Source organism: Oncorhynchus masou, chromosome 24, assembly GCF_036934945.1.
Source record: "Oncorhynchus masou masou isolate Uvic2021 chromosome 24, UVic_Omas_1.1, whole genome shotgun sequence".
Lineage (NCBI taxonomy): Eukaryota > Metazoa > Chordata > Actinopteri > Salmoniformes > Salmonidae > Oncorhynchus > Oncorhynchus masou.
This window is the reverse complement of record NC_088235.1, coordinates 109872893-109889176: the sequence shown is the minus strand read 5'-3', so window position 1 is coordinate 109889176 and position 16284 is coordinate 109872893. Positions and strand designations below refer to the sequence as shown.

General features: G+C 46.2%; 1 protein-coding gene across 2 annotated transcripts in view; it reads left to right on the top strand.

Moving 5' to 3' along the window:
• Positions 1 to 16284, top strand: part of LOC135513258 (WW domain-containing transcription regulator protein 1-like) — an 84021-nt gene that overhangs the window by 28161 nt on the left and 39576 nt on the right. For both annotated transcript variants that reach the window (XM_064936110.1, XM_064936109.1), the window contains exon 2: positions 15115 to 15251. In XM_064936110.1, the coding sequence (XP_064792182.1) occupies positions 15115 to 15251 (137 nt within the window). The remainder of the gene's footprint in view (positions 1 to 15114; positions 15252 to 16284) is intronic.

The following is a 16284-nucleotide window of genomic DNA, read 5'->3' as shown; positions in this document are numbered from 1 at the left end:
CTCTACGGCAGGGCAGTTCTTCCTAAACTCTCCAGTATAGTCTCTACGGCAGGGAAGTTCTACCTAAACTCTCCAGTATAGTCTCTACGGCAGGGCAGTTCTTCCTAAACTCTCCAGTATAGTCTCTACGGCAGTTCTTCCTAAACTCTCCAGTATAGTCTCTACGGCAGGGAAGTTCTACCTAAACTCTCCAGTATAGTCTCTACGGCAGGGCAGTTCTACCTAAACTCTCCAGTATAGTATCTACGGCAGTTCTTCCTAAACTCTCCAGTATAGTCTCTACGGCAGGGAAGTTCTACCTAAACTCTCCAGTATAGTCTCTACGGCAGGGCAGTTCTACCTAAACTCTCTAGTATAGTCTCTACGGCAGTTCTTCCTAAACTCTCCAGTATAGTCTCTACGGCAGGGCAGTTCTACCTAAACTCTCCAGTATAGTCTCTACGGCAGGGCAGTTCTACCTGAACTCTCCAGTATAGTCTCTCCGGCAGGGCAGTTCTACCTAAACTCTCCAGTATAGTCTCTACGGCAGGGCAGTTCTTCCTAAACTCTCCAGTATAGTCTCTCCGGCAGGGCAGTTCTTCCTAAACTCTCCAGTATAGTCTCTACGGCAGGGCAGTTCTTCCTAAACTCTCCAGTATAGTCTCTACGGCAGGGCAGTTCTTCCTAAACTCTCCAGTTTTAGTCTCTACGGCAGGGCATTTCTACCTAAACTCTCCAGTATAGTCTCTACGGCAGGGCAGTTCTACCTAAACTCTCCAGTATAGTCTCTACGGCAGGGCAGTTCTTCCTAAACTCTCCAGTATAGTCTCTACGGCAGGGCGGTTCTTCCTAAACTCTCCAGTATAGTCTCTCCGGCAGGGCAGTTCTTCCTAAACTCTCCAGTATAGTCTCTACGGCAGGGCGGTTCTTCCTAAACTCTCCAGTATAGTCTCTCCGGCAGGGCAGTTCTACCTAAACTCTCCAGTATAGTCTCTACGGCAGGGCAGTTCTTCCTAAACTCTCCAGTATAGTCTCTACGGCAGGGAAGTTCTTCCTAAACTCTCCAGTATAGTCTCTACGGCAGGGCAGTTCTTCCTAAACTCTCCAGTATAGTCTCTACGGCAGGGCAGTTCTACCTAAACTCTCCAGTATAGTCTCTACGGCAGGGAAGTTCTTCCTAAACTCTCCAGTATAGTCTCTACGGCAGGGCAGTTCTTCCTAAACTCTCCAGTATAGTCTCTACGGCAGGGAAGTTCTACCTAAACTCTCCAGTATAGTCTCTACGGCAGGGCAGTTCTTCCTAAACTCTCCAGTATAGTCTCTACGGCAGTTCTTCCTAAACTCTCCAGTATAGTCTCTACGGCAGGGAAGTTCTACCTAAACTCTCCAGTATAGTCTCTACGGCAGGGCAGTTCTACCTAAACTCTCCAGTATAGTATCTACGGCAGTTCTTCCTAAACTCTCCAGTATAGTCTCTACGGCAGGGAAGTTCTACCTAAACTCTCCAGTATAGTCTCTACGGCAGGGCAGTTCTACCTAAACTCTCTAGTATAGTCTCTACGGCAGTTCTTCCTAAACTCTCCAGTATAGTCTCTACGGCAGGGCAGTTCTACCTAAACTCTCCAGTATAGTCTCTACGGCAGGGCAGTTCTACCTGAACTCTCCAGTATAGTCTCTCCGGCAGGGCAGTTCTACCTAAACTCTCCAGTATAGTCTCTACGGCAGGGCAGTTCTTCCTAAACTCTCCAGTATAGTCTCTCCGGCAGGGCAGTTCTTCCTAAACTCTCCAGTATAGTCTCTACGGCAGGGCAGTTCTTCCTAAACTCTCCAGTATAGTCTCTACGGCAGGGCAGTTCTTCCTAAACTCTCCAGTTTTAGTCTCTACGGCAGGGCATTTCTACCTAAACTCTCCAGTATAGTCTCTACGGCAGGGCAGTTCTACCTAAACTCTCCAGTATAGTCTCTACGGCAGGGCAGTTCTTCCTAAACTCTCCAGTATAGTCTCTACGGCAGGGCGGTTCTTCCTAAACTCTCCAGTATAGTCTCTCCGGCAGGGCAGTTCTTCCTAAACTCTCCAGTATAGTCTCTACGGCAGGGCGGTTCTTCCTAAACTCTCCAGTATAGTCTCTCCGGCAGGGCAGTTCTACCTAAACTCTCCAGTATAGTCTCTACGGCAGGGCAGTTCTTCCTAAACTCTCCAGTATAGTCTCTACGGCAGGGAAGTTCTTCCTAAACTCTCCAGTATAGTCTCTACGGCAGGGCAGTTCTTCCTAAACTCTCCAGTATAGTCTCTACGGCAGGGCAGTTCTACCTAAACTCTCCAGTATAGTCTCTACGGCAGGGAAGTTCTTCCTAAACTCTCCAGTATAGTCTCTACGGCAGGGCAGTTCTACCTAAACTCTCCAGTATAGTCTCTACGGCAGGGCAGTTCTTCCTAAACTCTCCAGTATAGTCTCTCCGGCAGGGCAGTTCTTCCTAAACTCTCCAGTATAGTCTCTCCGGCAGGGCAGTTCTTCCTAAACTCTCCAGTATAGTCTCTACGGCAGGGCAGTTCTTCCTAAACTCTCCAGTATAGTCTCTACGGCAGGGCAGTTCTAACTAAACTCTCCAGTATAGTCTCTCCGGCAGGGCAGTTCCTCCTAAACTCTCCAGTATAGTCTCTCCGGCAGGGCAGTTCTTCCTAAACTCTCCAGTATAGTCTCTCCGGCAGGGCAGTTCTTCCTAAACTCTCCAGTATAGTCTCTACGGCAGGGCAGTTCTTCCTAAACTCTCCAGTATAGTCTCTACGGCAGGGCAGTTCTACCTAAACTCTCCAGTATAGTCTCTCCGGCAGGGCAGTTCTTCCTAAACTCTCCAGTATAGTCTCTACGGCAGGGCAGTTCTTCCTAAACTCTCCAGTATAGTCTCTACGGCAGGGCAGTTCTTCCTAAACTCTCCAGTATAGTCTCTACGGCATGGCAGTTCTTCCTAAACTCTCCAGTATAGTCTCTACGGCAGGGCAGTTCTAACTAAACTCTCCAGTATAGTCTCTACGGCAGGGCAGTTCTTCCTAAACTCTCTAGTATAGTCTCTACGGCAGGGCAGTTCTTCCTAAACTCTCCAGTATAGTCTCTACGGCAGGGCAGTTCTTCCTAAACTCTCCAGTATAGTCTCTACGGCAGGGCAGTTCTTCCTAAACTCTCCAGTATAGTCTCTACGGCAGGGCAGTTCTACCTAAACTCTCCAGTATAGTCTCTACGGCAGGGCAGTTCTTCCTAAACTCTCCAGTATAGTCTCTACGGCAGGGCAGTTCTACCTAAACTCTCCAGTATAGTCTCTACGGCAGGGCAGTTCTTCCTAAACTCTCCAGTATAGTCTCTACGGCAGGGCAGTTCTACCTAAACTCTCCAGTATAGTCTCTACGGCAGGGCAGTTCTTCCTAAACTCTCTAGTATAGTCTCTACGGCAGGGCAGTTCTACCTAAACTCTCCAGTATAGTCTCTACGGCAGGGCAGTTCTACCTAAACTCTCCAGTATAGTCTCTCCGGCAGGGCAGTTCTTGCACCATTTTGTATGTTTATCCCTGTTCTTCTCTGGCGTTGGATCTCAGAAAGCAGCAGAACGCCTCTGGGTTTATCAGCGTATAACATCAACATACTGACCAAAACCCCGTGGGGTACCACACGAAACAATCCTCAGTATTCAGCTATAGGCCTATCATGTAGACTGCTACCCTACCTCTATATTCTACTATAACTATTTCCCCCAGACAAAATGTCGAATCAAATGAAATGTTATTGGTCACATACACGTGTTTAGCAGATGTTATTGCGTGTGTAACGAAATGCTTGTGCTTCTAGCTCCGACAGTGCAGCAATATCTTAACAATTTCACAACAAATACCAAATACGCATAAATCTAAGTAAAGGAATGGAATTAAGAATATATAAATATATGGATGAGTAATGTCAGAGAGGCATAGACTAAGATACAGTAGAATAGTATAGAATACAGTATATACATATGAGATGGGTAATGCATAGACTAAGATACAGTAGAATAGTATAGAATACAGTATATACGTAAGAGATGAGCAATGTAAGATATGTAAACATTATTAAAGTGGCCAATGATTTCAAGTCATTATCATCACTAACCATGTTTCCATCCAACACTTTTTATGCAAGTGAAGTCATACCCGTATTTAAAAAAAAAAATATATATATATATATTTAGACAGCTGTGATGGAAACGGGACATTTCGGTACAATTTTATAAATGCAAACAAATAATTAGTTTGTTCGATATGGTGGGATCTTGAAATGGCTGTGAATTAGTTTGTTCGATATGGTGGGATCTTGAAATGGCTGTGGAAACTCTATTATACACACACATATTGATATAATAACCATCATATTGAAGTAGACGTGGAGTCACACGACAACATGGTGTATGTGTGTGGTCTTACCACTGCGACTCGGGGGAAACCATGCAGTTTAAATTAGTCTACGGATGAAATAAGGTCTGAACTTCACAGGGTGGGTGAAAGTGCCCGGATGGACTTGATGCTCCTTTACAATAGATATCCAGGGCCGTATTCTGGTGACATGATGATCGATGCTTGATTGCCGTTTTTGACATTCTCGCTCTTAACCATGTAATAATCTCATCGTGTAGCCCAGCCCATCCACACTGTATCTGCGATCTGATATGCCAACGCACCAGGACCAGACTAGTCACGTTTTTGCTGTTTAACCCAACAGTTTTTGTGACTCTACTATCGGTAGAGCTGAAAATGTGATGGGAAACACGTTGAACATTCACATATTCATGTCCAGAATAAAAGATACGTGACCTTTTTTTTGTGTGTGTGTGTGTGTGTGTGCACGATGTCAGCTAGTGATTCTGTATCTGCAACAAGTCTGTTTGGTGGAAACACCACGGGCGAGAAAATGTAAAAAACTGTTTTCTTCATGCTGATTTTTCAGAATATTCACATGAAAGTCTGTTGCCAGTTGGATGGAAACCGAGCTATTGTCTTCAACGAGACCACGGTGGTCTCTTATCAGAACCCCTGGTGACATCTGAAGCTATTGACTTCATGACGGTGTACATGTGAAGCTATTGACTTCATGACGGTGTACATGTGAATCTATTGTCTTCATGACGGTGTACATGTGAAGCTATTGTCTTCATGACGGTGTACATGTGAAGCTATTGTCTTCATGACGGTGTACATGTGAAGCTATTGTCTTCATGACGGTGTACATGTGAAGCTATTGTCTTCATGACGGTGTACATGTGAAGCTATTGTCTTCATGACGGTGTACATGTGAAGCTATTGTCTTCATGACGGTGTACATGTGAAGCTATTGTCTTCATGACGGTGTACATGTGAAGCTATTGTCTTCATGACGGTGTACATGTGAAGCTATTGTCTTCATGACGGTGTACATGTGAAGCTATTGTCTTCATGACGGTGTACATGTGAAGTGTCCGGTTGGCGTGGATGCAGTCTTTCGACTGGAAGCCTGTGGAGTGTGCGGAGGAACAGGGTGATGTGGGAGAACTTGGGAAGGTTGAACACCAGGCGGTCTGTTCACAAAACAATGTCCATACAGGCTACAACACTTTTACAATGGGTCAAGCTTTTGTAGGACAACGTTCCTTGCTAGCTTAAAGCTGAAGCCAACAGCAACTCACTACCCCTAGTACTTTGTCTGTGATATGTTAACGGTAATGAAAAATATGATAATATCAAAGCTGATTGCGACCAAAACTTTGTCGGTCTTTCTCTGATGTCTCTCCCAAAGATTCCTTATTTATTGACTTTTATTGAACTAGGCAAGTCAGTTAAGAACAAATTCTTATTTTCTATGACAGCCTAGGAACAGTGGGTTAACTGTTCATGGGCAGAACAACATTTCTACCTTGTCAGCTTGGGGATTCGAACTTGTTACTAGTCCAACGCTCTAACCACTAGACTACGCTGCCGTCATAGCAAACTGACTCTCTGCGAATAGGGCTCCGATAAAACTAAGCCCAGAAACTCAATGCATGCACACAGTCCTATTGGATATACATTCACCTGCATTGTGAATACGTCTCAGCTACATCTTGATTTACCCAGTTTATCAACAGACTACAGATTTACTATTCAAACAAATGATTACTATTATGTGGTAAACATTTGATTGTATAATTGATTCATTCGTGAGTACATGGAGGTCTCTGAAAAATGTTGCCATAAAACAATTAAAATGTAACGATATTGAACTCAAAAGATACCTAACGAATGAACAGAACAGTAGCTAAGCTTGTCTGGATTCAAGGACCTCTCTGTGACTTTGGCTAAATATACCTTCTGTTTTGTCGTGGTATTGTTTTGCTATCTAGTATCATGATGGTATCGAGTATTGTGATACTAAACCTTGTATCGGTATTGTCGAAATGATGTTACCCCTAGATGGGATGGAGCGGCCGGACACCATTAGTCACACGAGACTGAGGGGAGAAGGAGATCAAGGCGTAGGGTAGTTCTGGGTAATTGGGACCAGTGGACTCAATAGGTTGAGGGAATAAGGAGAGGATGTTGTCTTTTCAAAGTGGTTGACAAAGTCGTCCGCGGAGAGGGGGGGAGGGGGGAGGGGGGGGGGAGTGAAGGATTAAGGAGGGAGGAGGAGGTGGCGGCAAAGAGTGATTTAGAAATGGGATTTGGCAGTGGATACAGAGGAAATAAATGGGAAGGATAGTCACCATCTTAGTAATGGTCTGATCTACAGAGGCACATCAGTGGACTGTGTACACACAAGGTTGTGAACGTCTGGGGAGCACTGGTGTAAACATGTAGAGGAGAGAGCGGGGGGTAGAGAGGGGAGCACTGGTGTAAACATGTAGAGGAGAGAGCGGGGGGTAGAGATTGGAGCACTGGTGTAAACATGTAAAGGAGAGAGCGGGGGGTAGAGAGGGGAGCACTGGTGTAAACATGTAAAGGAGAGAGCGGGGGTAGAGAGGGTAGCACTGGTGTAAACATGTAGAGGAGAGAGAGCGGGGGTAGAGAGGGGAGCACTGGTGTAAACATGTAGAGGAGAGAGCGGGGGGTAGAGATTGGAGCACTGGTGTAAACATGTAGAGGAGAGAGCGGGGGTAGAGAGGGGAGCACTGGTGTAAACATGTAGAGGAGAGAGAGCGGGGGGTAGAGAGGGGAGCACTGGTGTAAACATGTAGAGGAGAGAGAGCGGGGGATAGAGAGGGGAGCACTGGTGTAAACATGTAGAGGAGAGAGCGGGGGGTAGAGAGGGGAGCACTGGTGTAAACATGTAGAGGAGAGAGCGGGGGGTAGAGAGGGGAGCACTGGTGTAAACATGTAGAGGAGAGAGGGGGGGTAGAGAGGGGAGCACTGGTGTAAACATGTAGAGGAGAGAGAGCGGGGGTAGAGAGGGGAGCACTGGTGTAAACATGTAGAGGAGAGAGCGGGGGGTAGAGAGGGGAGCACTGGTGTAAACATGTAGAGGAGAGAGCGGGGGGTAGAGAGGGGAGCACTGGTGTAAACATGTAGAGGAGAGAGAGCGGGGGTAGAGAGGGGAGCACTGGTGTAAACATGTAGAGGAGAGAGCGGGGGTAGAGAGGGGAGCACTGGTGTAAACATGTAGAGGAGAGAGCGGGGGTAGAGAGGGGAGCACTGGTGTAAACATGTAGAGGAGAGAGCGGGGGTAGAGAGGGGAGCACTGGTGTAAACATGCAGAGGAGAGAGCGGGGGTAGAGAGGGGAGCACTGGTGTAAACATGTAGAGGAGAGAGAGCGGGGGTAGAGAGGGGAGCACTGGTGTAAACATGTAGAGGAGAGAGAGCGGGGGGGTAGAGAGGGGAGCACTGGTGTAAACATGTAGAGGAGAGAGAGCGGGGGTAGAGAGGGGAGCACTGGTGTAAACATGTAGAGGAGAGAGAGCGGGGGTAGAGAGGGGAGCACTGGTGTAAACATGTAGAGGAGAGAGCGGGGGGTAGAGAGGGGAGCACTGGTGTAAACATGTAGAGGAGAGAGAGCGGGGGTAGAGAGGGGAGCACTGGTGTAAACATGTAGAGGAGAGAGCGGGGGGTAGAGAGGGGAGCACTGGTGTAAACATGTAGAGGAGAGAGAGCGGGGGGTAGAGAGGGGAGCACTGGTGTAAACATGTAGAGGAGAGAGCGGGGGGTAGAGAGGGGAGCACTGGTGTAAACATGTAGAGGGGAGGGGGGTGGGGTGGGTAGTAGCGAGAGCGGGGGTAGAGAGGGGAGCACTGGTGTAAACATGTAGAGGAGAGAGCGGGGGTAGAGAGGGGAGCACTGGTGTAAACATGTAGAGGAGAGAGCGGGGGTAGAGAGGGGAGCACTGGTGTAAACATGTAGAGGAGAGAGCGGGGGAGGGGGTGGGTGGGTAGTAGCGAGCGGGGGTAGAGAGGGGAGCACTGGTGTAAACATGTATAGGGGGAGGGGGGTGGGTAGTAGCGAGAGCGGGGGGTAGAGAGGGGAGCACTGGTGTAAACATGTAGAGGGGAGGGGGGGGTGGGGTGGGTAGTAGCGAGAGCGGGGGGTAGAGAGAGAGAGGGAGGGTGGGGGGGGCAGAGAGAGAGGGAGAGATAAAGCAGCTTATCCAAGAGACTGTTTATGCTGAAGTCCTGTGACATTTATGAGTTGTGATGGAGACTGTGTGTCAGGGTTTCCGTAGGGGAAAATGTGATGCCGGACATTTTTGACCGGCAGGGTATTAATTTACAGGACATTTTAAGGAAAGTTCCGGATCCATATGCCATGGGTGTGAGACCTGATTAGGGCGCCCACCCACGGTTTCTCACAATGACAGAAATCACATTTTAGAATATGGTAATTAAGCTTAACAGAACATGACAGAAATAACATTTTAGAATATGGTAATTCATCTTAACAGAACATACAACAAGCGGGGTGTTCTTATCAAAATCTGACGCGCCTCCCGGGTGGCGCAGTGGTTAAGGACGCTGTACTGCAGCGCCAGCTGTGCCACCAGAGACTCTGGGTTCGCGCCCAGGCTCTGTCGTGACTGGGAGGTCTGTGGGGCGATGCACAATTGGCCGAGCGTCGTCCGGGTTAGAGAGGGTTTGGCCGGTAGAGACGTCCTTGTCTCATCGCGCACTAGTGACTCCTGTGGCGGGCCGGGTGCAGTGCACGCTGACCTGCATGCTAAGTGCACGGTGTTTCCTCCGACACATTGGTGCGGCTGGCTTCCGGGTTGGATGCGTGCTGTGTTAAGAAGCAGTGCGGCTTGGTTGGGTTGTTAATCGGAGGACGCATGACTTTCAACCTTCGTCTCTCCCGAGCCCATACTGGAGTTGTAGCGATGAGACAAGATAGTAGCTACTAACAATTGGACATCACGAAATTGGGGAGAAAAAGGGGGGTAAAAAATAAATAAAATAATATAAATTCTGACACGCAATTTATGAAGATGTTAGAAAAGCCACCCACGTATATATTTTCTGTCAGACAACGAGACGAGTAACAAACAGCAGAATCACTAGGGTCTACTATACCCCGGTGTAGAAAACATACCTATTCTATTGATCAGCCTTTTCCAAACAGGCCCTGGGACAGTTTTGGGATGGTACATCCTCCAATTCATACAACTGGTAGGCCTAGGCTACATAAAACATTTTAAAAGGCAATGAGTCTGATGCAACGGATCAGAACATTTAGCTTGAAACGTTGATAAACTATTTTTTTCTTCACAGAAGCACAGCAATGTGCGGTAAGGCGACGTGCGACTGTTTAGTCCATACTGCAATTAATGGGAAAACATTTCAAAAGGGCATCGTTCACGTGAATGAATGGTTTCTTGTCTGTTTAGAAAAAGAGGAGATTCAAAGATGCAACAACTAGGATGGGTTGCAAATATGACTAGGATTGTGCCTTTGACTACTGGACAATGGAGAAGGAAAAAAAAAGGTAATTTTTGAAAACCAATAGAATACGAGAGAAATAGGCTACTGGTTTCAATGGAGAGACAGCACATAGATGTCTAAAATTATCGCCTCCATGGATATGTTGTGATTTTGCCTAGGCTACTTTGAAGCAAGGTAAGACATGCTTCATATGTAGTAAAATGTTCAGGTTTCAAACGATTTAAGTATAAATATATATAAAATCCTTAATTATCCCAGACGATTGGCCGGCGGACAATTTTATTTATCGGCTTTTCTAAAAAAAAAAAAAACATTGGCCAAAAAAATGGCTATTACCTGCTAACGGAAACCCTGGTCTGTGTACTGAGGGGGACTGGGGAGGGGTCTGTGTGCTGAGTGAGCCACTGAGGGGGACTGGGGAGGGGTCTGTGTGCTGAGTGAGCCACTGAGGGGGACCGTTGTTTCAGCCTGCAGGCCGTCCTGTTCCATTGCCTCAGCCATTGTTCCCGTTTCCTCTAAACAATGTGCTGCTCTTTCCCAAACACCACCGCGTGAAGCCCCTCAGACCCACCCAGAACCTCAGGCCTTCAGGCCCCTGCTCATGTGTTTTCCTCAGTCCATGGAAACACACACTGTCTGATTCTGACACTGTGCCATCCTGGTCATGGCCGTAACCCAGGGTCTTCAGTTTCAACTTGGCACGAGGACAGGATCAGCTGCTTTCTCACTTTGGAAGGAAAAGAGAGCTGATCCACTGCCGTTTTAGAGGTGAGGAGATATTCCCACTGAGAGCCTGGGGACAGTCATCCCCTCCCCACAGCTGCAGGACAGCTGCCCCCACCAACAGCCTGAGGCCCTGTTGTGCTCTGACGTCCACAGGCAACTCCCACCCAGGCACAGTTCTAGGATCTGCTTACCCTCTCCAACTTTATTAAAGGAAAACACAAAATGACCTGCGGTCAGTGTCTCATGTGCGACTTCATCCAACTCTCCCACAGGCCTTTCGTGAGTCTGAGGAGCGACACTCTGCCGCCTTGCGTCTTAACAACATCAATCAGCCTTTTCTCTGTAGTCTCACGCACATGGACTCTCACTCACTCACTCACTCACTCACTCACTCACTCACCCACCCACCCACCCACCCACTCACTCACTCACTCACCCACTCACTCACTCACTCACCCACCCACTCACTCACTCACTCACTCACTCACTCACTCACTCACTCACTCACTCAGAGAATAGTGGTTCCTTGGAACTTGGAGCTGCAGGCCACAACAATAATTTAAAGCCTTCCTTTCAGATGTCCCAGATTAGGGCCTGGTACTTCTACCATGTTCAGTGTGTAGTCTCTGTCTCGTCTGTATTCAGCTGAAGTGGCTGAGGTTAGTTATTCACTTTTGGGGAGTATAAGTCTGTGGGTGTTTCCTTCATTAGCTTTTGACCACTGTTTTGTTGTTGAGTAATCACCATCGTACTGACTCAACAGTTTATCTCCAGTCTGTCCTGGAATCTACATCTCAGCTCTGTTTTTCTTTTTGTTTGAGCCCTGTGGTGTCCGATGACTAACCCCACAGTGGAGTCTTCCTGCCTGGGTTACAGCACAGAGTAACAGGACATGGGTTTTTACCTTCCCAGGGTGCCTCTGTGAGTCACAACATGGTTTGGGAAAGAAGCCCTTTGTGCCCTCACACCCTGACTCAATCTGGAGACGCGTGCCCCGCACTGTGCCACTCACTGACTATCTAGTGCCCATTGTAAACAACATAAAAAAAATACAAAAAAGTTATTCTCTTGATTATATCTAAGTACACTGCAATTCGGTTTCACATGTAAAATGCCAACGTTTATTTTTGGGGGGCTTGTATGGCTGTATATGTAAGGGATAATCAACAAGAGGGTATGGAAAATAATGAAAACAACTTTCCTCTGAGTTGCAGTATTTTCCCGAGGTCGCGTAGCACCACAAGTTATTATCGTTTAACATCTACTGAAGTAGCTAGCCAGATTACCAAATATGTTTATAACTAAACCATGATAGACCACAGCTTGTCATTTCCAATGGGGAAAAAATTGTCCTTGTGGGCAGAACAAGCAAGGAGGCGGGCAGAGCCAAGCACGCGCTAGCGATATCCTATTGGCAGGTTGTAGTATACATCTGCATATTTCCGTTAGGGAACGCCTACTCTGTGAAGTGCGCGTGAGCAATAGCTCAATTCACCTTTGCACTCCATCTAAACAACATGATTTTTGAAAAACTTTTGCAAAGGGTGAAGTCTACAAAACGTAGTCTTCTCTGTTCATAACAAATTCTAGTTTTGGGAATAGAACTGTATTGAGATCCAAATGTTTTAATCGATGAGAACATTTGCAGAATGTTGGCCAAAATCCATTCTCGTTCCAGCTTCTCCTATTGCCTGCTAGTGGGCTTCCTCTCGCTACCATATTTGGTAGTGGGTGGAAGCGCCAACCGGATGCTTCACATTTATACATCCAGTGAAATATCTGGTTCATTGTTCTATCTGTGAGTTTACTTCATAGCTAATATATCCCATTTAGCAGACGCTTTTGTCCAAAGCGACTTACAAGTTGGCTGGGGCCACTACTTTTACATATGGGTGGCCCTAGCAGGAATCGAACCCACGACGCTTGGCGTTGCAAGTGCCATGCTCTACCGACTGAGCCACACAGGACCCTACAGTAGTTGCTTTGGTAACCAAACAGACTTGCAAGTTTAGCTAACCAAACCATCAGTCCCAGCTTGTATTATGAAAACTGAATTGAACAATGCCAATAATGTTTTCAATTCGACTTGGGCTTTCAAAAGCAGCTCAGACGTCGAACAGGGAAGAATTAACCATAGCCGTTGGATTCTACCGTGCAAATATGCCATGCCTTATATGGAAATGATGGGCGCCTTTCAAGCCAATCAGAAACGAGTATTCAACAATGCCATGGTATATAACTGTGTAATGAACAATACTATGAAGAGGTATCAGGGCAGTATCCCTGCTGTGGGACACCCCCCCGGTGTGCCTCAGTGAGTCACAGCATGCATAGTGTGGGAATCCCTTTGTGTGTGTTAAGAGGGAGAGAAAGAGAATCCCTTTGTGCCCTATCCTCCCCCTCTGACTCACTGTAGGCAGTGTCCTCCACTCCCTTCCACACTGTCAAGACTCCTTCCTGGACTTTGTATTGTAAACAAACTAGTTTCCCATCCCACGCACTGAGCTGGCAGCAGCCTTGATGGATACATAGATATAACTGTTTAAGGGAACTGGTTGGTCTTGAACATTGAGCACGGTTACATGCACACAGTAATGAGATTTACTGTGGATTGTCAGGTCACACACACATACATAGTTTGTTTTAAAACGTTGACATGCTTTTCGAGAAGAATGATTTCCCAAATAATCCGGTTTACATGGGACACATCTGGAGTCAGACTACTGGTGGGACTTTTGATAAACGCAGACAATCGCCAATCAAAATCAGACTTCAGATGTGCATATAGTTTATGAACACTATCAGATGTGTACCTTCAGTTATTTATTTATTTTTCTCCATCTCACTTCACTCGTGCATTAGAGGGAAGCTTCACTAACCTGTGCTGTCACATGTACAAGTGTAAATACACAATAGGAATGGCGATTTTCTTTTTTAATTATTTAAAAAATATATATTTTATTTTTAAATGCATTTTATATTATTTAGTTTTTACATTTTGAAAGCAGTTTACATGTCCTAATAATTCGAAAGGTTTCTCAGAAATCCATTTTTTTTTAAAGTTGGCCTATGCTTACTTCGATTATGACATTTTATGACGATTTTTTTAAGATGAGTAAAGTGGTGTTTTACATGACTAATGCCATACTCTGCCTTCTGCCATAATCAGTTTTAATATTGAATTATTAGTGTGTATGTAAACGTACTCATTAAGATAAAAGCCTAGCTATGATACAAAAAAAACACAATTACACCAGAAACATGTTGCCAACCTTCTTGAGCTGTTTGAGGGGGGCAAGTCTTTAACTGATTTTAAAGGCTCTAGTTGTACCCTTTTTTTTAAAAGGCTCTAGTTGTACCCTTTTTTTTAAAAGGCTCGAGTTGTACCCTTTTTTTAAAAGGCTCGAGTTGTACCCTTTTTTTAAAAGGCTCTACTTGTACCCTTTTTTTAAAAGGCTCTACTTGTACCCTTTTTTTAAAAGGCTCTAGTTGTACCCTTTTTTTAAAAGGCTCTAGTTGTACCCTTTTTTTAAAAGGCTCTAGTTGTACCCTTTTTTTAAAAGGCTCGAGTTGTACCCTTTTTTTAAAAGGCTCGAGTTGTACCCTTTTTTTAAAAGGCTCGAGTTGTACCCTTTTTTTAAAAGGCTCGAGTTGTACCCTTTTTTTAAAAGGCTCGAGTTGTACCCTTTTTTTAAAAGGCTCGAGTTGTACCCTTTTTTTAAAAGGCTCGAGTTGTACCCTTTTTTAAAAGGCTCGAGTTGTACCCTTTTTTTAAAAGGTTCTAGTTGTACCCTTTTTAAAAAAGGCTCTAGTTGTACCCTTTTTAAAAAAGGCTCTAGTTGTACCCTTTTAAAGGCTCGAGTAGTACCCTTTTAAAGGCTCGAGTAGTACCCTTTTAAAGGCTCGAGTAGTACCCTTTTAAAGGCTCGAGTTGTACCCTTTTAAAGGCTCTAGTTGTACCCTTTTAAAGGCTCGAGTAGTACCCTTTTAAAGGCTCTAGTTGTACCCTTTTAAAGGCTCGAGTTGTACTCTCAGCATGGCATTCCAACTGAAACTTCTCAAGTTACTTATTTCCTATTACTTTAGCTGATGAGATATTGCACAAATACACCATTCATATGAACCTGCTGCAACCTCTCCTTAGTCTAATATTATAATCAGAGTGATGGTAGTAACTAGGGCCGGGGATTGCCAAGGGACCTCACCATACGATGTTATCATGATTCTTAGGTGCCGATGTGCTATGTATTTGTGATTCTCAGGATTTTCTATATGTATTGTGATTCAACACTTCTATTTTATTGCCATTTTGACGTTCCAAACATATTGAGACGAGAGCAACGAGAAAATGAGTTTTGATCCGTCATGGAAATAAGTGCTGATAGCTCTAGCTCACACTATCGAGAAAAATCAATACTGTTGAAATATCAATGGGAAAGAGAGAGAGAAAGCTCTCTGATCTGTAGTAAATTGGTTTTGTTTTTCCCCTGATGTTCTCTCTCTCTCTCTCTCCATAGTCACGTGGAGAAGATCACCACTTGGCACGACCCTCGGAAGACCATGACGACAGCCATGAACCAGATGAGTCTCCACGCCCCCCCACCCTCTGCCAGCCCACAGCAACGCAACATGGCCCTGTCCCAGCCCAACCTTGGTGAGTCACACAAGCTCTCTGTGTCTCTCACTCTCTCTGTGTCTCTCACTCTCTCTGTGTCTCTCACTCTCTCTGTGTCTCTCACTCTCTCTGTGTGTCTCTCTCTCTCTGTCTCTCTCTCTCTCTCTGTGTGTCTCTCTCTCACTCTGTGTGTCTCTCTCTCACTCTGTGTGTCTCTCTCTCACTCTGTGTGTCTCTCTCTCTCTCTGTGTGTCTCTCTCTCTCTCTGTGTGTCTCTCTCTCTCTGTGTGTCTCTCTCTCACTCTGTGTGTCTCTCTCTCACTCTGTGTGTCTCTCTCTCACTCTGTGTGTCTCTCTCTCACTCTGTGTGTCTCTCTCTCACTCTGTGTGTCTCTCTCTCACTCTGTGTGTCTCTCTCTCACTCTGTGTGTCTCTCTCTCTCTCTGTGTGTCTCTCTCTCTCTCTGTGTGTCTCTCTCTCTCTGTGTGTCTCTCTCTCTCTGTGTGTGCCTCTCTCTCTCTGTGTGTGCCTCTCTCTCTGTGTGTGCCTCTCTCTCTGTGTGTGCCTCTCTCTCTGTGTGTGCCTCTCATTCTGTGTGCCTCTCTCTCATTCTGTGTGCCTCTCTCTCTCTCTGTGTGCCTCTCTCTCTCACTCTGTGTGCCTCTCACTCTGTGTGCCTCTCACTCTGTGTGCCTCTCACTCTGTGTGCCTCTCACTCTGTGTGCCTCTCACTCTGTGTGCCTCTCTCTCTCACTCTGTGTGCCTCTCTCTCTCTCTCTCGCTCTGTGTCTCTCGCTCTCTCGCTCTGTGTGTCTCTCTGTGGCTCTCTCGCTCTCTCGCTCTGTGTGTCTCTCGCTCTGTGTGTCTCTCGCTCTGTGTGTCTCTCGCTCTGTGTGTCTCTCGCTCTGTGTGTCTCTCGCTCTGTGTGTCTCTCGCTCTGTGTGTCTCTCGCTCTGTGTGTCTCTCGCTCTGTGTGGCTCTCGCTCTGTGTGGCTCTCGCTCTGTGTGTCTCTCGCTCTGTGTGTCTCTCTCTCTCTCGCTCTGTGTCTCTCTCTCTCTGTCTCTCTCTGTG